Source organism: Lonchura striata, chromosome 4 (genome assembly GCF_050655825.1).
Source record: "Lonchura striata isolate lonStrDom1 chromosome 4, ASM5065582v1, whole genome shotgun sequence".
NCBI lineage: Eukaryota > Metazoa > Chordata > Aves > Passeriformes > Estrildidae > Lonchura > Lonchura striata.
Window position 1 is genome coordinate 42908962 of NC_140706.1, and position 25654 is coordinate 42934615.

At 40.2% G+C, this 25654-nt stretch overlaps 2 protein-coding genes across 33 annotated transcripts in view; both read right to left on the reverse strand.

The window, feature by feature from the left end:
* The window catches only part of MND1 (meiotic nuclear divisions 1), a 62105-nt gene extending 58567 nt beyond the window's left edge, over positions 1 to 3538 (reverse strand). The window contains exons 1-3 of one of the 3 annotated variants that reach the window (XM_085578056.1): positions 2366 to 3537; positions 1380 to 1445; positions 525 to 582 (exon numbers count right to left, since the gene is read on the reverse strand). In XM_085578056.1, the coding sequence (XP_085434182.1) occupies positions 525 to 582; positions 1380 to 1445; positions 2366 to 2482 (241 nt within the window). In that variant the 5' untranslated portion in view covers positions 2483 to 3537. Of the gene's footprint in view, positions 1 to 524; positions 583 to 1379; positions 1446 to 2365 lie in introns of all 3 variants that reach the window. The other 2 variants (XM_085578055.1, XM_085578054.1) reach the window with 2 other exon arrangements.
* Positions 3539 to 10173: 6635 nt separating this feature from the next.
* TRIM2 (tripartite motif containing 2) overlaps positions 10174 to 25654 on the reverse strand; it is a 111938-nt gene continuing 96457 nt past the window's right edge. For 18 of the 30 annotated variants that reach the window (XM_085578059.1, XM_085578060.1, XM_021530188.4 and 15 more), the window contains 4 exons: positions 19969 to 20149; positions 18256 to 18326; positions 15576 to 15716; positions 10174 to 14582 (listed from right to left, as the gene is read on the reverse strand). In XM_085578059.1, coding sequence (XP_085434185.1) covers positions 14430 to 14582; positions 15576 to 15716; positions 18256 to 18326; positions 19969 to 20149 — 546 coding nt within the window. In that variant the 3' untranslated portion in view covers positions 10174 to 14429. The remainder of the gene's footprint in view (positions 14583 to 15575; positions 15717 to 18255; positions 18327 to 19968; positions 20150 to 25654) is intronic. The other 12 variants (XM_085578073.1, XM_085578067.1, XM_085578062.1 and 9 more) reach the window with 1 other exon arrangement.

The following is a 25654-nucleotide window of genomic DNA, read 5'->3' on the forward strand; positions in this document are numbered from 1 at the left end:
GTAACTACACAAACATTATGCTTTGCCTCCCTTTTGTCAATGAGCATAGAAAGAAAACACTATAGTAACATGCAAAACAATCCAAGAGCATAGATAAATCCTCTTGAACCTAATCCTAAACGGATCTCATCAGGAAGGCTTTTATAGAAAAGACAAACCCCTTCTATTTGTAGCTGTCCAGCCATTTTTGGAGGTGAAAAAGCCCAAGAGCACACTGCTCATGTATATTTGGACTAGCATTTTAACCATTTGTGATATTACAGGTAGATATTTAATACCTGAGTGCAAACAATGATTTCATATGCTGAAAGTCACTGCAAGTCAGGTAGCTCAGAGCCTAAGCAAGCCCCCATCCCATGTCACTTTTAACACTACAGCCCTGCCACTGACCAGTCTCCCATTCTAGCTACATTTTCTGTTACTAAAAAAACAAACCTAAGATTGTAGCCAGGAAAATTTACACTGTAGGACCTGTCCCAAAAATGATTACTTGCTCAAGAGAAATAACTTATATAAACACTTACTAATCCCTTTTTCTTTTGGAGCAATCTTCTCTAGATCCTTCAACTGGAAAACATCTTTCTGTGCAAAATATGAAAGACATTTCAGTTCCAAATGACAGCATCATCTAAGACTGAGTGTTTTTTACACTAAATCAATGCCAACAAAATCAAGTAGGAAATATATTGTACGTTTTAGTTTTGCTTGGGAAATAGCCTGCGTGTCCCTCAATAGAACTGGAACATTCTGAGAATTAATAAGAAAAGCATTACTACTGCAATAAGACCTGCTCTTTCCTTTGGTAATCTCAAGTCATCATATTTCATCTCCAGTTAGATTATAAAGCCCTTAAATCCCAGGTTAGACTGTCAGCACAGATGCACCATATTGCTTCAGTGCTTAAGTGTCACAGTATTTTTTCCAAAAGGTAAAAACATGGTGTATAACATGTGCCACCAATACAATTGTAGCTCAGCTTTTGGATCTCCAGGTTTCTTTTCCCCAGGGACCCTTTCCAACTCTGCTCTCAGTTTTTGTGAAGCCAAGATTTTTTCCTCCTCCCATAAAATGCAGTGAGATACTTCCTAATTTCCTGGTGTCCCCCTTTATGGTAACATACTCAAAATGAGAAGATGTGCATAGGTAGCACATGAATTTAACACCACCTGTGCATCTTCATTTCTTGGCTCCACCTGGGATAAGCCACCTGATCAGAAGTTAAATTAATGAAGTTTTGCCCCTGTAATTTTTACCCTGATGTCACAGGGCGTCAGTGAAATGCCTGCCAGGACACAGAGTTCTGCTACATCCCCAGTTAAGCTCTTTTTAGGACCTGTTTTCCCATCAATGTAAATGCAGGACAATTACAAGTTACTTACTGTTTCAAAAAAAATCTCCATCATGCGGGCCCTCTTCTCTTCAAAACTCAGACCTTTCTTCTTGGACTAGAACAGGAGAAAAAATAAAAAAACTAATCAAAACATTTGGCTACCAGAATAATTAGTATCTGCTCAGAATTCAAATCTATTCACCTGTAAGTTGTATTTGCCATCCTTTAAAATACCTTACCACTAAGTCCAGACTTTCAGATAAACTCCTTCTTTGCAAATAATCTCTACACTAAGCTCATCTGTTAAATGGAAGGACCTACCCTTAAGCCATTCATATAACCCAAACCCACTCCAGCCTCAATGCTCCTTGATACATACCAATCCCAAAATATGTATTGATACCAAATTCACACAAATGTTTAAAAACTCTTATGAAGATAAAGAGTACCTTCTGTTTGGCTTGGTGGTTTTTTTTAAGAATTGCTTTCTATATTGTGATATACAGACAGTAGTGTGAGTTGTAGACCATTCGGGTGTTTTTAAGGAGATAAAGAATATTTTGAGGTATGCCTTTCTTCAAAGGTCCAAACCAACTTCATCATTTCAAGGTCACATTTTTAAAACAGTGCTGCTTTTATTTCTTTTCCCTCTGGTTGTGTGACCAAGCATTAAACAACTTGGGTTAAGCTACAAGAAAAAGGCAGAAGTGGCTACAAACTGCTATCAACTGTTGGAACTCAAAATGTCCCTCAGACATTTTTGGAGGTTCCAGGCCGGTCAGAAGCATTTTAGACCCTGGCAGGCAGCTGGAAACAGCTGTGATTTTGAGTTTGAGCCATGGAATGAATTACCAACTTCAAAGGTGGAACAAGCAGTCACAAAGGGTTAGATAGTACAGTAGAAGTACTTACAAAGTAGAGGGGGAATTTTTTTAGTATTGTACAGGGGGGTTCTAGCACCTGTACATGGGGGTCAGAAGTTCTAAGATGGAGAAAAGTGGGACGATCCTGTTCTTCCTCCTTCTTCTTCCTTACCTCCATGTTCTTGGTGATGCTGGCACTCACAGATTGGTTTAGAGTAGAAAAGCACCTTGTAACATAGGGAGTAGGTATTGGGGAGAAACAGTAAACATGTAATACGTAATATATCATATAAAAGATAGCAGCAGCCCTGGGCGGGGAGAGAGAAGAAGAAGACACCAGACAGAGAGGATGTCAGGGTGTGTGTGTGTCTCTGCCTGGGCTGCTGACCAAACAGTCGCAGCCCATGAAGACAATCTTATAGATAACTAGCAATAAACTGCCTTAAGACCTAACAGCAAGAGGCTGCGGAGTCTTTCCTTGGAAGCACGGGTTGGAGGAAAGACTTTACCACCACATGGGACCCCTGAACCAGGCCAGGGGTTCCAACAATCAACAACACAAAATATACAACAATACAAAATATACAAACTGCTATCAACAACATAAAACTGAGAAACAGTCTCTCCTCTGGTCACTTTCAGAGATGCTATTTTGATATGCCTCTTATAAAATTAGGACATAAAATAATTCACAGAGAATTAGAATTTTATTAATAGCATTAAGTGTAATTCTCAACAACCCAAAAGCAGCAGCCACAATGTGAAATTTCCCCTTGCCCCACCCACTCCCTGATTCACACTGTGTGCAGCTACAAAAAAGGGAAAGAAGGACAGAAAGGGCCAAATAAGATGTTGGCAGAAAAAGGTCTCATTTAAAAAAAAAACACACCAAAAATAATGCATATTGTCGCCTATAAATCAGTGGAACTGGGTAGTCTAACAACAAGGTGCTTTGAGAAAGGCAAGGCTATGTTTCCAAGTTTCAAACAGAGAGGAGTCAACACAATTTTTACTTTTTAATAGCTGTTTCCTTCTTAAAAAAGAACACAATCAGGCAGCACACAACACTTAAAACATGCAAGAGCAAAATGGCCAGACTGGTTTACTCTTAAAAAACAAATGTAAAAGCTAGCTTATGCACGTACAGTAATACAGAGAAAGGAACAGAAGCAATCCAGTATTATATTTAATAAAGAGCACCATTACTATTTTTTAGGTCCTCTCTCTCCTCTTCTAGCCAGCAATACCCTAGGTCAGCACCGCTGTCTCCTGCAATGTCAGTATATTGCAGGATTAGAACCTGGAGCTGCTGCGAACATTCAAGTAGGCATGAGCAGAAAGCAGACGGATTTAACCTCATCTAATTTCCACCTCCTGTCTTCTCCACGAGCCCTGACACCGCCAGCAGCAGCAGAACACAACGCGTAGGCACGACGTGGAATGGAAGTGGTGTTTCTGGAACCATGTGCTTGTAGCGACGCCCCTCGGGCGCCAAGTTTCACACCGCCACTCCAGCGAACAGAGCAAAATAACGAAGCCAAGAGCAGTCTCGATGAAGGTTGTTGACTTTCACGTTAATTCCTCCCTCGCTGGCAGGCGTTCCCCACCACAAATACCAACCCCACCACGAGCCCATCCCGCTGCGCGCCCGCAGGCGGACGGCAGAACGCGCGCCGGGAGCGCGCCGGGCACGCCGCGATTCGCTCTGCCCGCGCCCACCGCCCCGCAGCCGCAGCCTGGCCACTCCTGGGCTCCCGCGTCCGGGGGGAACCTGCGGGCACCTCGAGCCTGGAGGAGGCCACTCCTCCGGGTGCCGGCTCGTTTGCATCGCTCTTTAACAACCCAAAGGCACGGCCCACACCGCGCTGCCGCTGCACCGCCACAACCGGCACCGCGGGGCCTGCCCGGAGCGGGAGCCCCGCTCCCCTCAGAGCCACCGAGGCGGAGGGACAGCGAGGCGCGGGCGGCCGTCACCGCCATCCCTGCGGTCGCGGCTCCCCCCGCAGCCTTTGCTGGCTCCCGGGAAGGAAAGCGGGTTGAGGCGGAGGGCGGCGGCCGCGCTTACCATGTCGCGGGCGGCCGGCGCGGTTTGATTCCGGCGCCACCGGGCGGGAAGAGCCGGGCGGGCGGGAAGCCGCGTGCGCAGCGCCGCCTGCTGACCGCCCCGCCCCGCCCGGCCCGGCCCGCCCGGCCCTCGCCGCCCTCACGGCGGCGGCGGCGGCGCTTACGCGTGGCCAGCGTGCGCGTGGTTTTTGAATGGAGATCTGTGGGGTGTGTTTTGGTTTGTTTTGTTTGGGGTTTTTTTATTTGTTCGTTTGTTTTGTTTTGGGTTTTCGTTTGTTCGGTTTTTGTGGTTTTGTTTTTGTTTTTGTTTGTTGCCTGCCGGTTGGTGCCGTAGAATAAAACGGAGCGCACAGCAAGATCGTGTTAGCCGTGATCTAATGCCACGTGTATTGTGCTACCCGCCTGTCGCGGGAGCCACGGGCCGTGGAAAAATAATAAATAATAAAGCCCTCGCTGCCCGTGGAAGGGAAGGGCCTGGCCACAGCTGGTGTTGCTTGAAGCAGTTGTTCATTGCGATGACTGTTCTCGCAACTTTAATTACCAGCGGCTTGTTTTAATTATTATTTGTGTTGTAAATCACTTTCCTTCAGCTGCAGCAAGTTCTGAGAAATCGCTTAGCAACAGCAGTGGCTTCATATGTGCCATACTAAATCAAGAGTTTAAACTCAAGCAAATGAAAATGTGCAAGCTGAGATGTTTAGGCAGTTCCTGTGAATATTTTTGATGCCTTTTGCAAGGTGACCCCTTCCCTGAAACCTGAAGTTCTTGTCCATGTAGCCCATGATCCCATTTCTTGTTGTGCATGCCAGTGTATTACTAAAAATGAAATGCAAATTAGAAAAGACATTTTTAATACAAAGCTTTTTGTTGTTTTTCATGTGCCTCATATTTCCAACTTGCTAACTCAGGATGAAATCTGTTGGTACACCCCCTCATCTGCTGTTGAGGGCTCATATTCTATCTCTCTGCCTTCCATTTATTTTGGCCAGTCCTTAAAGTGACAATGTCCCCACACTCGCTGTGACAATTCTTTTCCACCTGTCATCCTCACCACTGCAGTCCAAGGGTCTGGGCCCCTTCATGCTCCTTCACAGCCTGAAACAAAACCGAGCTCTGCTGTTTTTCTACTGCTGCCAAGCAAATGGTTGCTGCAACATTTGCAAAGTCCTCATTGCTGCGTGGGTTTTCTCCGAGTGACACGTATGAGTGGCAGGGTTGGTGTCAGAGCTGAATATGCTGCCTGCAGTAGAGGAAGAGGAAAGCAAGGAAGGGTTTCAGGGGGGCATTCACTCTTGATGTGGGCTTGGGGCAAGTATCTCATGTCTTCTGTTCAGTTCTTAGGAAGCAGCAGTGCTCCCATCTGCCTATTACTTATGAAAGAAAACTGCCAGCAAACACCGAGGTGTCACTCCCAGACAGAGCCAGCATACAGCTGGAGCACACACCTGGAACCACAGCTGGAATGCATTCCTTATTTCAGAGGTTGAATGTGATCACAGCAACCCAGAGAGCCCATCCACCTCCAAAACATGCTCTTGAGTGATGGTGGGGCAAGTGGCACAGCAGGGGTTTTCTGCCCATGGCCCCTTGCTGATGCCTTAAGTTTTAGCTTTCATATTTTCCAGATTCTGTACTGCATTCCTATATAACTCTGAGCTTCATTTAAATTGTTAGCAAGTTCACAGTTTAGTAAGACAAAACAATCCTTTTCCAGCCTGAGAACCAAGGACACTGTTGCACCTTCAGTCCCAAAATGTATAAATCAACAGCAAATTGAGGAGAGCAATCTGGGAGGATGGTACTTCATAACCTGAAGCTGTAACTGGTCAATTAATCCCAATATATAAATGGACCAAAAGTTATAAAAGTGTGAAAACTCATGACTGGGCATCCATCTTGGGTGGAGCCACAGCCAGGCTCTTGTACTGCCCAAGGTGTATCCTTTGAAGACCTTTTAATAAATACCTACTTTATTCCTTTAACACTGTCTAGCCTCTGTTCTAGGATAGCCTCTCAAGGCATCATGGGGATAGCCAGGGTCAGCTGCCCCAAGTGCCCTGGCAGCCCTGAAGCCCTTTCACAGTGTCAGGAAAATCCACAAAAGCCAGAGGTTTATGTCCAAAAAGGAGACAGAGCAGTCCTGCAACTTTAAATAAAGGAAAAGTCCACTGGGGAACGCGCCCGCAGGGTTTTCTCTCTGGAGGTTTCAGAGGGCACAGCCTCCTTTTATCATAAACTCCTGGCCTCATGTTGCCCCTTCCTTTCTCCATTGGCTGAGGTACTCGGAAGGTACAGACTTCCCAAACTGCCTACCACATATCCCCCCCCTTGTACCTACTATTTTACCCCAAAGCAACTCCAGCTTGTGCAGACCCTTGTTTGTTTCGGGAGCTGAGCTGTCTGGGCTCTGCAGCAAACCCACTGCCCAAAGTTAGTACAGACATTAAGACCCATTTCAAATATATTAACACCCATACCTTCACCCAGCAAATTGTTTGTAAAGACATTAGTTTTCCTCTCCATGGCTACATCACTGGGTTTAATTTGCTCTGTAATAGACACTCCCTAACACCTCCCACATTTTGCAGCACCTGATCAAAACTAATTGGTTGAAAGACCATGGGGTGAAAGAGGTCCCAAACAAAAGGGTGTATGTCACGCTTTGTCATTTGAGAGGTGGTTTTCCATTACTGCAAGAAGTGGAATGAATGACTCCTAAAATACATAAAGGCCTGGTATTTTTAATGGGCTTCAGAATGTCTAAACGTGGTATTTCACAAAACTGCTAGTCTTATGCTATGATTCTAAAAACAAGACAATGGATGGAAATACAGTGTAATGGAGACTCATAACTGTGTATTTCCGTTAGAATATTGTTCTCATTTTTCTGTGATTTTCTTAAGCTTTAACAATTTGGGCTACATTTTCTATTCTAGGAGTCTGACTGAAATCTTTAAGTACTGATCAAAATAGTTTTCCACTGTTCCTGAGTTAGAGAAAATACAGTGCTTTGTCAGTGTAATTATGCTTGGATGAGATGAAATTTGTACTCTCCTTAATTTTGCTCTTACAATTGACTGTAGCTGAATTGCAATCAGAAATTTGAAAGGACAAGAAAGTGACAACAGCAGAAAGCTGAGCCAGTAGAGAATGAAAATTGTCCTAGTTTAATTTTGTTCTTTTCATACATATGTGCCATAGCACAGTCTTAATTAAAAGAGCTATTTTTTTCATAAGGGAAGAGCTCAAATCAAATATGGCAGGAAAATTAATCCACAAACACCAGAGGTTTATGTCCAAAAAGGACACAGAGGAGTCCTGCAACTTATTCAAACAAAGGGAGAGGCCATGGGGCATTTCCCATGGGGTCTTTCAAGGGGACACAGCCTCCTTTTTATTCTGATTTCCCAGCTGCGTTTCCCTCTTTCCTTCCCCACTGGCTGAGGTACTTGAGAGGTACAGACTCCCTGAAACACCTAATACCTAAAACCCTTTCTAATGTATAAAACCCCCTTTTTTCTTTTTCTTTGTGTCTCTGTTCTTTTTCTCTAAATCCAGACATTTAGCAGAGCCTTGAGTGAATAACAGTCTGTGTCAATTAGTGGAATTCCTATGGAATTTATGGTTTCCCCCATTGCTTCTTTCACCTCACTGTATCTGGCCTTATCTACCATCAGGCCCACAGTTTGTTTGTAAAGACACCTCCTTCTCATTCCTTTCCAATAGCAGATCATTTTCTCTCTAGAAGAGTTATATCAAGCCTTTTGAGTCCTGTGGCTGCCTCCCACAGCACCTGTATGAGCTTAAGCATGGAGGATGAGGAGTTGCTCACCATGGCGGGTGATACCAACTTCTCTGGGATCCAAGCAGTCTGTCATGGGCCGTGGCCACACATCAAGGAGCAATATGATCCATGAGTATCCCATATAGGCCAGTCTGTAGCATCTACTGCCTCATTCCATCCTTGAATGAGCTTTTGGACTGTAAGCAGGTGTTCTCCCTACATTTAACCCTTGAGGGAAAAACCCTTGGTGAGAAATGCTAGCTGGCCCTCCTCCAAAACTTACTGCTTCCACAGCTTTGCTAGGCAGAGCTGCTGAAGTGAGCATCACAGTTATCCTCGAGGTGAGTAGCACAAACACTAGGATTTTGGTCACAAGGCATTTCTCTGAAGGAACAAGGCATTCATATGCCTAGCTCACAACAAATCTGAGGGCAGCAGCCCTCAACTGCATGTAGCAATGAGCAGCAAGTGCTGGGTATCTCCTGCACCAGGACAGCTAGGGCCTGCCTAGGGAGAACATCTGTCCACAGAAATGGCATTGACTGTTCCACTCCACTGAGATAGTTCAGTCTGATCCAAATTAGAGAGCATTCTCATGAACTGTCAGTAAAACTGTGGAGAGAGTTAACTGCAGAGCAGCACAGCTGGATGTGAGAGAGAAAATCAGCCTAAGGAACAAGGAAACATTTTTGAACACGCAGTGGCATGTTAAGGGCTACCACTCTAAAGAGAGAAAGCCTGTTAAGGGTGGCTGCCCAAAGTACCTGCTCCTTTGGCGCTATTCTCCCTGACATTGTTTCTCATTGGTGAGACTGGGTTCTCTAGTCATATTTACAGAAATGCTAAAGATTCTACGCCTCATTTATGTATTTTGATAAGTACCACAAGAGGGTCAAAGAGGAAGTTGGCCATTTACTGCAGATATTTCCTGGTAAACAAAAGTGTTCCCCAGTATTAGTGTTTGGCCTGTCTGATTTTGCTCAGTGGTGAAGAGCCTCTGCTCTAGTAACCCAGGGAACAGGAAACATTTCTAGCCTATCAATAAGACAAGATCTGGAATGTAACAAGCATCTCACCTACTAAGCCCAGTGGTTTCCGGCTATCCTGTGTTATTGCTTCTAGTCTTCGTGATCTTTTTTTACACGGGAAGGAACAAGTGCTCTGCGACTCTGAATGTCAATCCAACACTGCTCTGCTTCAAGATGTTCTTTTAGCTGGCAGACAAATAAAGCTTTTTGTAATTATCTGAATTTTAGGGCAGATAGACAAGTACATTCATCACCAAGAGTCTATTTGCTGAGTGTGTATTCATCAGGAGACTGACAGAAAACCAAAACTGATCCATTACATTGTACTAGGTTTGTCCTTAGGAGAAAAATGAGGCCTCAGAACATGGCTACTGACACTCCCTATGACTTGCAAGAAAGAATAAAACACGTATTCCTCTAGAGGGTTTCGGGGAGAGATCAGCTGTCTCATGTCTGACTGTCCTGCCACTGAGCAAACACTCATTGACCCTGCTAGTCCCCTCCATTGAGGTTGCATCCAAGCCAAATGATGCATCTGAAGATTCTGTTTTACTTCGTGAGCAAGTTCCCAGTGACACTGAGTTCTCAAATGATTCAGTGACTAAGAAGACATAGGAACTATGTGAAATTGAAGTTAATACAAGCTGGAAATTTGTTCTTACAGAAACAGAGTTAGACTGAACTCCTAAGGCAAATTTTCTATTCTCCACAATAATTTAATTTGGTTTTCTGCAACAGACTGTTGAAAGGTTATATCACACCTCAGCTAAAAGGTACTGTGTACCTGTGATGCAAGCAGAGAAGCTTACAGCTCTTAATCTTACCACCACCAATTAAAATCTTAATTTTGGTTCCTGGACTGAAGAAGAGAGAAACAAGGAAGCTTCAACTCTGCACCTTCTTCCCAAGAACAGCTCAAGTTCCTCTTTGCTCTCTGTTAACATAAAAATTTAACACCCATAAAAAAACGCTGTTTCTTTGGCTTGTGACCTGTGGTGTCCGGGAAGAAAACTGGAAAAAATTACCTGTCTTCCTGCATTATGGGGTTACTTTTAAGGTACAAGTATAAGACATATGAAAAATAAATCTTCAAGCATGCAAATAACAGAGGAAACAAGCTTTATTTTTATTATTTGAAATTTTTGTGCGTGGTAAAGGTACACATTTGACTCTGGTTTTCCTACATTTCCAAGACAGAGTAAGTTTTTTTTTGTCAGCTAAAGCATTATGAATACCATGGCACACAGGAAGCTAAAACTACACACACACACGCGCACACACGCACATACAAACACTTTGATGTGCATCTTTCATCCTTGACCTTAAGGAGAAAAAGTCTGTATTTCGCTTCATAGGGATTAAAAAAAAAAACAAACAAAAACATCATCATTGACAACAAAAAAACAAGTGAGAAGAATATTTCATTATGAGCGTCAAGAGAGTGCAAGGTTTACATATACACAAAACATATACTGACTTACAAAGATGGAATGTACAAAAACTTTGAAAAAACATGAAAAAAAGAACTGGAAACACTCCTAGAACTGGAAAGTTGCAGCATATCAACTGGTAGAGATTTCTATCAGAGGCTGCTGCCATACACTATGTAACTTAGGGAACATTCCCATGTCATAAAGCCAAAGAAAAAGTGTCAGGGTTAAGGCTGTGTTGCTCACAAACATTGACTGAAGTGCTGTACATTTGTCAGAATTAAAATGACCTATTAGGAACCTTTCCACTCCATAGTACAAAAGGTATTTTGCACACTTTCCACAAACAGGTCAGATAATCACTGCTTGAATTCCTGAAATAAAGTTTGACTTTACATCATGATTTCATAAAAAGCTGTCTCCCACAACTGAAAGTCATTTCTTTATAATTAACACAACATATTGGGCACTTAACAGTTTTCATTATGGCAACACTAAATCCTTATTTATTAAAAATACTGACATAAAATCAAAAGCTTTTACAGAACAAATGAACATTTACTAGTAAATAGCACTCCATCTTCATGAGGCAATTGCTTGCCTAAACCATTTTCCTTTTCTTTTTCAATACATTGGTGCTGGTTTAACCTATGTAAAACTCTCCTATTGTTTATATTGGATTTTTCTGAACAGATCATCTTTTTATTCTATTCACTGAACAATGAAAATACAGTTGGCTAGTTTGTCCTAAAATGCTCCATATGACACAAGATCTAATAGCCTTTTGAGATTACTTTTGAGTTGAAGATTAGTTAAATGAAGCAAATACTTTCACCATTCATGCTGTGCTGCTAGTCAATTAGCATTCCAGGGAAGTTAAGGGGACATTTGGTTATACCTGAAATCCGGCAGCAGCGTGCCTATAAAGCCTTTAATAAATGCTAACAACTCAGCAAATCACATAGTGCAATTCTGACATTCCCTTAATTGGATGAGAAAAAAAGTCTGCCAGCTTTTAAGTGCAGAATTTCTGCTTTGGTTGCTCTTTGTAAGGTTTGTAAGCCAAGCGTTTTAGCAAAGATGGCTTCAGAAGCACCATAAAATCAATGTGTTTCTCAGTTTCCCAGTGCCTGGCAGATAAGGTCAGATAAGGTCCCTTGGAAGGGAATGCCCTATGCCACTAAATTTGAAGTTGAGCATTGGCTATCAGAAATAACCTCAAATGCTGACAGCATTTGCTATCAGAAATAACTTCAAATTCATGACATTCTTTAGGTGCTGCTCTGCTGATAATGTCTGAAAATCCAAAAGACTACTCAATTTTCAGAAAAAATCCACAAAACTCCTAATAGCTTTCAGCTGGGTTGTAAGGGAGGTTATGTGCAGAATTCACTTATTTAATCAGTATGCACTGGGTTCACAAGGGTTATCTAAAATCCTGGTAAACAATGCTCGACCAAAGGACTGAAAAACTTTTAAAGAAAAGTGTATACGTGAAATAGTACAGTCTTAAATATCTTTTCTGATGTATGGGTTAGGATCCAATTTTCATGCTTCTCAAAGTACCTGACAACAGAGATTTGGCAATGTTGTCTGAGGGGTAAATATGCAAGCTTAGTAAAATTGTTTTCTAAAAATCCATATTTGGAACTAAATATGATAACTGACAGCTACAGCACATTTTAAAAAAATTTTATCTCAATCTGTGCAACCTCTTCTCTTTATTACTAAATACAGTTCAAATGTCTTTTCTTCATTGATGTGCCATTTAAGGGTCTTCCAATGTCAGAAAATGTTATAAGGACACTTAGAATGAAAATTTCATCTACAGCTTTGTTAAATTTTGATAGGACAGTTTATTTGTAATGACCGAGATACCATGTTCAGAATTTTAGGACAAACTCAGTTCAAGCAGAGGATATTTTGTTCTCTTAGTAATAAAACTTGAGTTTTAATATTAATAAATGTTACCATCAGTTTCTTAGCTTCATTATACAGTCCTTAAGCTTCATGCACAAAATACTTATTCCAATGAACTAAGGAAACTTATATTTGCACAAAAAATTTTAAATTGGTTTATGTGCAAATAACAAACAAAGGAAAGAAGAGGAAATATCTTCAGGAAACAGTAATTAAAAACCAGACAAAACCCCCATTTAAGAACCTTGGGGTCTGCATTTTTACAAGTCAAATGCAACTTTAGAAAAAAACCATTAGTTTTTCTCAAATTCATCAGAACAATCACCTTATGTTTTAGAAATAAGACAAATACTTATAACAAAAAAATTTACCAAAGATTTCTTTCCATTTTGCAAACATGCTTAAAACACTCCCTTGTTTCTGACCCAATGCCCTTTTGTTTCAAGGCTCTAAAAATGCAAAAAGAAAGGTAGCAATTCCCAGGCTGTTGTAGGCATTGGCAGCAAGCTCACAGCTCCTCAAACAACACTTAGAAGGGAGCACCACTCTATATCAGGCTACAGTAGCAATTCAACCTTTGACCACTGGATATTGAAATAAGAACAAAGCCAATGCGACTTTAGAAAGACAAGTTCATACTTAAAAACCCCCCAACAAACCAAACATTAAAAACAGAACCATGCCTGTAAGCATTTCCAGTTAAATTAATACTTCAACAAAGAACACAGTAGTGAGATCTGGCAGAGGAAGAAAGGTCATTTTTCGGAGTACTGCCATTGTCAAATATCATACATATGTTCCAGTTTGCTGAAATAACCCACATTTACTTTTTTTTTTTCATTTTTATGTCAATCAGTCATACATACATACATACAAACAAATTGGAACAAATCTCACAGTCCTTGTTTTGTTCTCTAACAAAATTCCCTTTGATGAAGGACTTCAGGAAGTGGTTCAAATTAATTTTTATTTGTAACATATTTTTTCTCACATAAAAAGAACTAGCTTTGGCTTTCTTATACAACCTCCGTTTACCACAGTTCCTTTGGTTGTATAATGTAGGTCCTCCACAGGGTACTTCTCTGGCTTTCTGTCCTGTGTGAAGCTGCATTTTATTTTAGAGGTTAATACAATGAGTTGCCGTAAGGAAACATGGCAATGAACATGTACGAAAGAGTGGCACACATGAGGTTAATTGACTTGACATTGTAATAACCCTGATCCTAATGAACTAGTTTGGTGTCAGAAGGTCTGTGGTTATACAGAAATTCTGCTCCCACTAATGTATCACTACAATTAAGTTTTTCCAGAGCTTTAGAAATGTCAGGTCTCTGCAAAGTCCTTCCTGCACACTGAGCAAGAGGAAGAGTGAAAAACAGCCGCACGAAACAATCCTTCATTAATTCCACATGAGTAGGGAATTTGCATTGATTCTCATAGTGCTAAACACTGAGCTGTGTTAGGTCTGACAGAGCTAGACTGATTTTGTGAGACTTAACCTTATACTAAAATGATCTACTTGTTATACACAGTAAGACTGAAGAATGTTAAAAGTGTAATACCTACCATGATAATGAGATATAGAAGATTCCCAGGATCCCCTTGGGGTTAAATAATGTGTAAGAATGATACTTCTTTAAATTTGGAAGCTCTGAGCAGGAGCTATCCTTCGCAGTCATTAAAAAGCTTTGGGGACTTTCCCCAGACTTTTCTCATTTTTACCTTATTATTTAATTCCAGTTTCATAGGATGCAGTTTGTGTTTAATTTCACATTGTCTTTATGAATTCAGCTACAGAGGATTTTTTTATTAACACTTACAACAAAAAGTTCAGTGAGAAACATAAGAGGTGCAAGTCCTATGTAAACAAGGTAAGTTTGGAAATTACCATGAGAAGTCCATAAGAGATGCCTTTGTTATTAAAAATAAACACAAAGTAGGAGATATCCTGAATCTCTAGGACGAGTCTTTTCTTAAGGGTGGGTGATTATCCAGCTCCAGAGCTCATTGCTACTGTAAATATCGATAGACCTTGAAGCAGTGATTTCCAGAGTCTGCGACTACAACATGGCCATCTGAAGTAAGAGCCAGACCTTGGGGACCATAAAGTGGGTCAGCAGAGGTGTTAATGTAGGATAAAAATGATCCGCTTCCATCAAAAACCTTTGAGGGTGAGAAAGCACAGAATAAATGTTATTAATAAAAAAGGAAAGTAACAGATGCAAGTCTGCTCTCAGTCTGTTATAATTTCTGAAACAGTTGACATACTATAGAATAAAAAAGGGTAAAATATGTTCTGTTATCTCATAATATGCAAGACTATATATAAATGTATGTTCTTATTAAAAAAAACTAATTATAGCCGCTAGGATCTTTGGCAAGAATTAACACACAATGAAATAATAATAATAAAAAATAAGAACCTCAGCTGTTCTTGTTCTAAAAATAACCAACTATAATAAATCAAACTTAATTGTGAACTCAACCAACACCTTGTTTTCCTAACAAATATCACTGTTGTGGCTAGCCTGATTCTTAGGTACCCACACAGAGAAAACCAGGAATTTGCTTACCCTGTTGACAGTGCTTCCTGAGAACAACTCATAAGCAGCTCCCTCAGTTTTAAATTCAATGGAAATAATGCATACACTTATTTATTAGGTATTATTTGGCAAACAAGAAGACCTTGTGATTATTAGCACTTAAAAGATAAAAAGAGTGCAACTCTCATAACTTGAAAGCAGAATGATTTATCAACATTTAAAAAAGAGGATAAAAATCTGCTGCATTAATCTCAGGTCATTTGCATTTTCATATTTTCCACTATGTCTCTGATCTTCTGTTATGGTGATTATAAATTACTGTAATCTCAGCAATGCTTGGAAGTCTCTTAAGTCATCAAGTAGCTTTTGGAGAATTACTTGGTCCCAGAATCCTTGGTCATAGTGGCCATCAGAGCGGCCAGCAGCCACACTGAAAAGCTGACAATCTACCACCACCAGGTCTGCAAGTGGACAATGAGGCATATAAAGGATGGTGTGAGAAACCACATCACTTCTAATGTTGATGGTGTTTCTTGGGCAGTCTGAAGGCCAGAGTTAGCAACCCATTATTTTTTTTTTTAATCAAGCACCTTTGAAATACAGAAATTTTTACCTGTATTCGGCTGTTTCCCCAATCTGCTACAATAATATTTCCATTAGAATCTACTGCTACTCCGGTTGGTGCATTAAATTGCCCATTTCCTTCTCCATTTGATCCAAACTTCAGCATGAACTCTCCCTCCTGGTTAAAGACCTGTATGGGTTAACACAACAACCTAAATATGGCATGGAATCAAGTATTAGTAATCTAGTGCTAGCAGTTCACCTGCTAATTAAACGAGGAATTAAAGAATTCGCACCTAGGCACACACAACCCCAACACACACACACAAGATGGGAGAAAAGGTCCCCATCTCCCCCTTCACTCCATTACACCATATAGCATTTCCCTTCTCACTTAAGATCTGATTTATCTCAGATATGGAGGCAAAGAGGCCCAGAATTCTTCTGCAGCTAATGTATCTTGAAATGAAAAGAGCTGAATGTAGATGCAGCACTGGGTTCTTTGTTTCTTTGGAGCTGAAACACAATGGAACAGATGCTCTCTTCTCTGCTTCCATAATCTAACACACATTGCAAATCATGGCATGCTGCTATATGTATACAGTTCAGCAGCAAAATTCTCTGTGATGGTAACAGGTTTAGACAGCACAAAGATGGAGCTGATCAATGACTGTTCTGTCAGTGACCTGAATGCACCAATGGGACCTAACAAGATACAAAATTTGTCATTTACATAGTACACAGCCATCTCTAAAACATTTTTGCCTATCTTGGATCCAACTGCAGCACAAGGTCCAAGAGTGTTCTTAGAGACCGACTGTGGCTTGCACAAGAAAATGCAAAGACCTGACAAGTGCCAAGTGCACACTGAAGTGCTGATAAGTTGGAAGATGTCAGGGAATTATTATGTTCTCAAACACCCACAGTGAACAGAGAAAAAACATTTGGGGAAGGAAATTAATGAAGTACCAAGTTAGTGCCTCAGATGATTAAAGAAAATAACAATAAAAAAAAGCCAATTAATGAAAAAAATAGACAAAAATATATTGCTTTCTCCCTGGGCTGAAGTGACCAAATGAGAGAGAAGCTTACATTGCACAGGATGCCTGAGGGAAGGAACATCCTTGAAGGTTAATGGGAGAGGGAGAAAAATGTTGCTGAGTGAGCTTGCTTAATTCAGGACACTGGTGGCAGGAAGCAGCTTTGGGACTCATAAGAGTGAAATAAATTTATTTAGTTATTTATAAACGAATTTATTATTTAAAAGAAGATGTACTCTCTGCTCTCAGATTATAAAGTCTCCAGAGTGTCAACAGTTATATGTACCAATTTAGAGAACACTACAGAAATAAGAATCTTTTCCGGTTATTACCAAATTGTAACAAGTAACATTTGTATCCCATTGAGTCACACCAGAGACAGATGGGACACGCTGTTCTCATTAGAAATTTAATAATTACAAATCCTCTAGGACACCACACTTTTTATATTTCTTCACTTGCTTTTTTTCATTTCAGTTTGCCCCTTGCTGTTAAGCCTCTCCAGGCATTCTTGTTACCAGGCAAACCTTGCTTGTAAGAGGTAATTTATGGAGTCATAGGCCTCCTGCTGCTTTAGGGCTCCTGCAGCAGAGTCTTGGTTTGTGTCTTGTAATCCAAACCACAAGCTGCTACTTCCTCACCAATTCCAAAAGGATACACAAGTAAGGTTGCTATTCCAGACCTAGGAGATTCAGCTCAGGACACAAAGGTGTCTATGCTAAAGGCAGCAACTTCCTTTTTCGAGTGAATATAAAAAATTTATTTTTTCAATTAGAAACAGTGAAGAACTAGACTGATGGTTCATCTGTCTGTTCAGTCAAAATAGGAATTAGGTGAAATTCCAGGGATATTATTTTGTAGGTGTGTGGGACTGACATACATGTCCTGAGAGCCCAGGTAGAACAACATCCTGCCTCTGTCCTCCTGCTGCTCTCTCCTGTAGAGGGAGGGCACAAGAGCCCACACAGGAGGTGTAGGAAAGGAAATGCCTGAGAACACACACACACACACACACACAGGTGAGGCATTTCTGAAGTGGCCTATATCTCCTTCACAGACATTTGCCAACACATCTCAGCATGTTTCCTTGGTTTGGTTTATTACTGGGACAAATTTCCTATAATACCATGACTTTTACCAGGCTTAGAGTCAGGACTTCCCATGAGTGTAAGGACAAGTGGCCAGTTCTGCCCAGTGCAGGAGGCACTGAATGAAAACCAATAATTACATGGGTTTTAAGAGAATGAAGTTGTAAAATGGGTCCAGTACTCTTAAAGCTTATACGTATGTAATTTAAAGACTGTTATGTATCTTTACTGTGTTAAAATTTTACAACTAGAAATGTGGAAAGCTTTTACTGGGAAATTCAAAAGCCAGACTTTTAAAGGAAGACAGTACACAGGGTCAATAAGAGGTTTGGTAGAGGGCTACTAAAAATAAGTTAAAATTATTTATTTATGTTTAAGCCAGTGAATTAGAGACATTTATATAGTGACACCAAAGGCAATGGACTATATCTTCACTAAGCAATGCACTGCATGCAAAGTACTCTGAAAGTGCTGTCCCTATAGCAGAGCTATATCACACTCCTTATATGGACTGTGATCACTTTGGTTTTAACAATACATTGTTTTCCCCAAGAAAGCATCATAATAAAATTAAAGTGGCAACTTTCCAAGTTGACAGTACCTTGACGGAATGGTTATGAAAATCTGTAATGATAATTTCATTGTTGCTGTTTACAGCTGCAAAATGAGGACCTGCAATGCAGAAAAAAAAGAAAAAAAGTAGTAATACCATTAAAATAAAAAGTATGGTTAAATTTAAAAAAAAAAAAATTCAGCCTGCCAGCATATTATGTTTGGCTTCTGAGCAATAGTAGTTCCTCAAGTGGGAATACCAATTTCAAATTAAGAGTAATTTTACTTCATGTTTTTTTTTAAAGCTCAGAATGCTTTTTGTAAACACAAATAATTTATTTTTCAACCAGTTGTCAGCTATTGCTACCAATAAGCATTGTTGATTTCTCCCTCTCTTGTATACATATGACTATGCAGAAATTTATGGCTTATTAACAAGACAAAACATGAAGTCCTTAAGCATAAGGTTGTGTATACACTGAAAATTGTTACCAAAAATGTTCCTGTAAATTCTTAATTGAAATATTTTATGCACTATGTACTCGCATCTTACAAGCATTTGACTAACAAGTTTTAGGATAAATAAAATTACTTAGAAGACCACTGTCAGGAAAGAAAAGGGCATTTTTTGCTTTACATTGTGTATTGAAATATGTGTGCAAATTTGAGTAAAAAACAAATGGTCACTTGAAAACAGGCAAGTACTCAAATTAAAACACAATGTTATTTTGAGTTATTAGCAGAACAGAACTCAGTTTCAGTTTTCACAGTATATAAGGGTAAACTATAAAAAAGTGAAAATTTTTGCATTGAAAACATTCAAGTATTGACAATTTACCTGTCTTCTGTAGCTTATCAGCAAGAACAAGTGATATATTTCTCAAATGCACTGTTAGGAAGTATTTGCCTACTTATTTTCAGGAGGTGTTTATGCAAATTTTCAAATGAAAAGAAATTGAGATACCCAAAAAATTTAGCTGTGTTAGAGCTCAAGCTCTCAAATTATATATATTATGCCATAACACATTGCAAGAGATCTCAGGATAAAAACACATTGATACTATTCCTCTGTTTCACTGTGAAGCAGTCAAAATATCAGCCCAACAAAACTACATACTAAAAATGACCCAACACCTGTAAAATGACCTGCATACCTAATTTTGCATCTTTATTTCAAATTTTGAAAGAACAGCTATTCACTTAAAATGTATCAGTGGGGTTGTTCTGTTTTTTAAACTGAAATGCATGTTCTACTTGAAAGACAGCATGTGCAAGCAGTCAGTTGAGTATAAATGGCAATTTCCCCAAAATTACACTGGCTGTTCCGTAACTCTGCCTTCCTAATCTCAATCTTAACACTACCCCATTACACTCATTTTCTAAGAGATACCATTTAGGGCATTGGGTTTTGTGTGTTTGGTGACTGGAAAGAAACACAAAGCACAGCATCTGAGTTGACTGTGGTGAACAGCTTAGTGTGGCAATTACAAAGCACTTATAAAATGCTCGTTAGGATCAGTCTTTCTTGGGTCACTGATCTGAAATGTTTCCAGGCATAGGGAGGTAGATGAAACAATCTGGTTACAGCTGCATTTGCAGAACAGATGTTGGAGTCTGCTTGACCAATCAAGCAAATACGAGCTGTATATCTAGCAGAACCTCTCCCCTGGAGGATAAAGGAGTAGATTACAGCATCTTCAACATGCTCAAACATCATGCAAATGTGAGCAGAAGCGGCAAGAAAAGGGGATTTACATATTACCATCAAGTGTACCTGCAAACTGCTTGTCACCATTTCCTCGACTTCCGAACCTGGTGACTATTTTCCCATTTGGCTGGAAGATGAAGACACAGCATGCTTTATTGTCCACTACAATGATGTGTCCGTTACGATCCACAGAAACACCTTTAGGTCCCATGAGCTTTCCAGACCCAATTTTGGCCTAAAAGGGAAAACACGAAACAGGAAAATATGTTGGCATGATAGAAATTAGTTAGTTCAGTTTAAAAACTGCATTACAGGCACAGAGACGAATGGAGAGGCATTTTTTCATCAAAAGTTGGAAGCAATATTTTTTGTCAGCTCTTACCATGTACTTCATAATTTTTTTCTCCAGCTCAAAATAAAGTCTGCTTTCTGTATGTCTTTTCTAGACTGAAAAATCTGCAACCTCAGCAACTGAGTCCAAATATACAAATCATAAGAAATACAGTCATCAGATTTGTGTGACTTGACAAACCTGTCAGAAATGCCTGTATATCCAGCATTAGGGTACCAGCAGGACAGGCAGACAAGCAGAAAGGACTTTTGTCTCCTACTGCATGCTGTTCCTGAGTCCAACAACTCCCTTGATGGACAGGGAGACATCTTTATCACTGCCTGCATCAAAGAAGTCAGAGTTGTTGGAGCATCAGGGCTGGATGGGATGTAGGCTGTGATGTCCTCTGTTGCCTTTCTTGGGTTAGTAAGACACCAGCACCTTCTGAGTGCTCTCAGAAAGAATTTGAGCAGAGATAAAACTCAGGCTAACCTCTCTGCCTTCCACTAGATTACACATGAGATTGCTTCACTTTCTGCTTAGACACATGAAGGGGCAGCTGAAAACTGCAAAGGGGAGAGGATCACGTTGCCAAACAGCAAATGAAGCAATCTTTGAAACACTAAACAAATCAAAGCTTGTTCCTGTCTTAGGTAAATAAAATTATTTCCATCATTTTAAATAGGCCTTGTGACTACCTAAACCATCTGCTGACATAATCAGCAACAGGAGGGGAATTGTATACAATATCTCACTGGAAAAATGTTGTTCAGTGGAGATGAGATGGATCTCATAACAGTAAATTATTTGGAAAGGCCAGAGAGCTGTCAAATCCCAAAATGCTAGAAGCATGCTTTAGGAAATTTGAAAATAAGGGATTCTTAAAAGAGGATCTAAGCAACAGAGCAAGCAGAAATTGAGACCAAGCCTTCAAAGAATCCATAAGCTACCTGGGCATGTACCCAAGAAGACTCTAGGATCACCTCACAATCCATTCTGCATTTTTCACCATTCAGCTCTTTTTTAGGCCAGGATTCTAGAAACTGTTTTAATCTACATAAAATCAGTTAAGATTTGACCTCTCAGTTAAAAAAAGGTTGTCAATACCCAATTGCATTGGAGTGGAGCAACTTGCATCCTGCTTATAGACTTTTTTTTTTAAACTGATGGACAGATTTGAAAGCACTCAGGCTGGTTTCAAAAGTCCGTACTGGACAGACAATCCACCAGAGAGGCTGTGTTGAAATTACGGATTCCAGAACTTTCAGATCCTGTAGTAATTTGTGACAGACACATCCTACAAATTGAGGTTCGTATCTTGGTGAAGAACATACTTTTCTGTTTGCATAGGAATTTAAATGAAATATACGCTAAGATATTCATCTTATTTAGGAAACAAGGCCACCCTTCACCTCACTGCCTTTGTGAAGTGAGACAGTTCACCCCCCAAGAGCAAGCAATGCTGGGAGTCATAGAATCATTTTGGTTGGAAAATACCTCTATGACTGAGTCCAAGCATTAACCTAACACTGTCATATTTACCATTAAACCGTGTTCACAACTACCACATCTACTTCTGACTTCTCTGCCCCTGTCCCCTCCTTTCTGCAATTGGTGAGTAGCAGTGGGATGGATTACAAGGCATTGAGAAAGTCCATTGCCTAACTCATTTTTCTCATGTCCCTGATGTTTGCAAAGCAAACAGAAGGAGCTCTCCTAGCCTTAGTAAGTCCATACTCCTATTTCACAGTATATTCTCATAGGTGGGGTTGCAGGTAAACAATAAGAATGATCCTAAAATAAAGGCACCTGGGTTCCCTGAGAATGGCTGCTACTAAGCCACTACACAACCTTTTTCAGTCTCCAGTAAAGAAAATTCCAGGGGGTAAATCTTGCAGCTTCAAGACTATGCTTAGCCAACATGCAGTGATCCTGTGTCAGTTTTATGTTCATGTACATATGCTGTAACAAACTGCAAAATATTTAGGCAAAATCTACCTAATTGAATCATGCTAAAATATCCCCAGGAAAAACTATTAAAAATAATTTTGTGTTCACCAGGGGAAAGATATCAGCAGATCTACAAAATGTATTCTGCTTGCATAACAACAAAGCAGCAAAGCCATAAATCAAATGCAAATCTGTAGATGTATTTCCCTTTGGGGTGATTAAATCATATTCCCCTCTTGCTTTGGGATGTCCATGCAGTTGTCTGCTTGAGCATTGCACCACCTCCTTACCATCTTTCCAGGATTCCTATGGAAAATGACTCAGACTCTTGAGTACAGTGTCTTCCTGCCCATATAAACACATATGGAAAAATATAACAAATAAATCACATACTACATTAATGGGCACTCAGTGCTGAGAAGAGTAATAAAAATCACTACTCTTGGGCCAGGTTTAAAATATAATTTGCAAGCAGCAATAAAGTGTGCCCAGCTAGAGTTTGCAATGCTTTTTAGTAAAAATCTGTTCCCAGTTTAGATCAAAATATGCTGATGACACTTACTGGATCTGGCTGAACATATTCTTTGTATATTTTTATTTCAGAAAGTTTCTTAGAATTATAGGTTGGATTATTTAGAACAGAACATTATGAAACCCAGTCACTCCCATTAAGCGTATGAATGGAAGTATTTTCAGGCTTTTTTTCCATTAGAAATAAATATAGTATAATGAATCATGTAAACCCTTAATACAAATAATGTATTTTATTGAATTCAGTCAGGGACATTATGTCCCTTATTTTATAGGCTCTTAGGAATTTAGACTGGTTTTCAAGCACATGTTTATGAAGTTACCCTACCAGGTTGGAAAATATTCTACTCTCAGATATTTCTAGAGGGGGGAAAAAAAATCAGCAAGCCTACGTAAAAATTTATGAAGACTTTTCCACTGTAGAAGTAAGCATGTTAGGGCTAAATTTAACTTTACTGATCTTGCTACTGTCTGAAAGGTTCAAGATTGTCAGGGATTAATTAAAAACATTCAACAAACCATCTTTTCCTGTTTGAGAACTTCTCTAATAAGGAGATGCAGCTTTGTCACACTTTGCAATATCACACAGTAAGTGGATTTATCATTCGTGGGACTGTCAAAATTCAACTGTGACTGTTTAACACTACCTATTCCCATCGGAACATGCAACCAGCTTCAGACAGCTCTTTCCATAATTCTGCTAGTGAGACAAGGAAGGAGTCTGACATATAAAATGTTTCTTTTAATCTTTTTGCACTTATCTAAACTTGATCTTGACTTGCAGAGCCCTGTTTGGTTGATAACAAGCTTGTCATCTTATATATATATATAGCTCTTCAAGACTAGAAAGAAAACAATTCTCTTCTCAGAGGAACAGGATTCATTCTTTTGGCTCTGTTGTCCAGTTCCTTCACTAGGTTTGAACACCACCTGGTGAGGAGCTGGTACAGCTGCTTCAGCATGCCCTCTCTCTCTAGCCTAGTGCAGTATCTGCTGCAACAGTTTCCTTAGCAATTTCAGAGTACTTGACAGAGGAAGCAGCAATGTTATCTGCCTTTTACAGATGATGAAAATAAAGCACTGGGAAGTGAAATGGAAGATCTCTAGTAACCCTAGTAACTGTGGCACAGTCAGAAACAGAAGCCCCAGATCCTAAGACCCAATCTGAGTCTTTGTCATACCCAGGACAGTACAGCCCTTCATGTGAAGAAGCTCATGTTTTGGTGCAGCCTTAGATTAGAGTTTGCCCACTCTGCATTTATGTAAGTTTTACAGCCTTGAGAAAACAGAACTCTGTCTTTTTTGCCGCCAGAACTGAGGAAGGTGACACTTTTCTGCCTGGCAGTGGAAATTGCCAAGGATGTCAGTCCAGTGCTGTAATCAGGGACATGCCTGGGCCTGGCTCCAGGGAAATTTGCCTTATGGCTCACATGACTATTAAAATTCCACTAAGGGAGAGCGAGTGTAAGTAAATACAGAAGGAAGGGGACAACATCAAAAATAGTTAGATTAAGCTCAAAACAGCCTCCTGATATTGCTGAGTTAACAATTAGCAGGCCATCTGCACCAGAGGTCATACACAATGACTTGCAGGCACAGTCCTTTGAAGGAAAATGCCCCTTTCTCTCTCTCTGTTATTTCAGCAAGTACTGCCTATTTAATCTGACAAGGCCCCTGTAAGAATTACCACTGCCAACACACAAGAAATTACAAGGCTTTCCCCAGATTCCCACAGGCTAGATCTGTTACAACTATGTTCTGTGCTTCCAATATATTTTATTTAACCCCATCACAGGTTAATATCCTGAGTTGGAAGGGACCCACAAGGATCATCGAGTCCCGTTCCTACACCATGATGCCCAATACAAGCCCCATCCCTTCATGGCATAGACTCTCCCCATATCGCAGCCTCACTCTCAGTGGACTGACCTCCCAACCCTGTGTGCTGAGTACAGTGTCTTCCTCTTAAGAGTTCCTCTGCAGTTCCCCCAGGCCCTGTGCTCACCTTACCTGCATCCTTCCTCCCCAGCTCAGTTCTCCAGCTACACTGTGCAGTACAAGATCCCCTGAACCAATGCTGCACCAAGACAGGAGTCCCTACTGCCATTACAGCCCCTCAGTGTGGCCCTGTGCCCATCTGTGTCTCCATCCCAGTGTTCCCACTGCCTCGCTCCTGCCCTCCCCATGCACTTGCTCTGCCACCTGCCCTCCACCCATCTCCTGCACTTCGCTGCTTAGGCCTACTCTCTGCATAAAAAAAAAATACTTCTATAAACATTTATTTTTCCTTTCACAAATGTGGCTTATTGCATCCACTCTAAAAATAGTATTTTATACCATTGATGTTTCATCTCTCATTTAATCAGTCTAGTTCCAAGAGCTATGAAGTCTGATGCATTAATTTGTAATAACCACACAAATACTGCTAACATCACACAGCTTTTGCATTTTTTTTGCAATCCAACAAAAACACTGACTGACAACAAATCTAGGCTTTACATGAGAGGACCTACATTAATAATTATTTTTTCCAATACCTGTCTCCCTGCTGGTAGTATATTACACATAGGGTCCTGGCTTCTCCAGAGCTTTTTCCTCCAGAGCTGGCACCATTCAAAATGCTGGATTTACAGCATATATTAAGGAGGCAGGAAAACAAGCCCTCCATGCTCTGAGTCCAGTTCACATTAAAGATGTTAATAATTATTTAAAACACACCTAGCATAATCAGAATATTTGGATTCTTAACTAAATCACATATTTCTTTGGGTTTGTTTTGGTGTTTTTATTTCTTTTAAGGACCCCAGCCAAAACTAAGGTTTTCCTATGTAGCTGTACGCTTTTAAAATTACTTGACAAGTAAAATCACATTCTCTCTGCAAATGCAAGTAATTTGTAATTTTCTTTACCACTTGCATTACATTTCAG